The sequence below is a fragment of the Eurypyga helias genome, unplaced genomic scaffold (genome assembly GCF_000690775.1).
Source record: "Eurypyga helias isolate BGI_N326 unplaced genomic scaffold, ASM69077v1 scaffold28381, whole genome shotgun sequence".
NCBI classification, from domain to species: Eukaryota; Metazoa; Chordata; class Aves; order Eurypygiformes; family Eurypygidae; genus Eurypyga; species Eurypyga helias.
The window spans coordinates 4616-4818 of record NW_010229351.1 but is presented as its reverse complement, the minus strand read 5'-3'; the positions used below and the strand labels follow the sequence as shown (position 1 = coordinate 4818).

The 203-nt window shown below is 67.5% G+C and overlaps 1 protein-coding gene across 1 annotated transcript in view; it reads right to left on the bottom strand.

Annotated features, from left to right (window-relative positions):
- Positions 1 to 51: 51 nt before the first annotated feature.
- The window catches only part of PES1 (pescadillo ribosomal biogenesis factor 1), a gene marked incomplete at both ends in the record, with an annotated part of 4664 nt that continues 4512 nt past the window's right edge, over positions 52 to 203 (bottom strand). Inside the window, one exon of the mRNA XM_010160381.1 lies at positions 52 to 203. This exon is cut by the window's right edge and continues 9 nt beyond it. Within this exon, the coding sequence (XP_010158683.1) occupies positions 52 to 203 (152 nt within the window).

Sequence of the window (203 nt, the reverse complement as noted above, 5' to 3'; positions counted from 1 at the left end):
GGCCGAGGCAGCAGTGCCGCCCGGCTCAATCCTCCGGCCTCGGCGCCCCACCTGGGTTCTCGCCCCGCTGCATGGCCAGCAGCTTCAGCTTCTCGGGAGGGACGTAGTCTCCTTCCTGCTCCGTCACAAAGGGCGAGAGATGTGGGGGCAGCGGCACGCCAGGGAAGTAGGCGGAAACGGGGAGACACAGCTTGGCATTGACG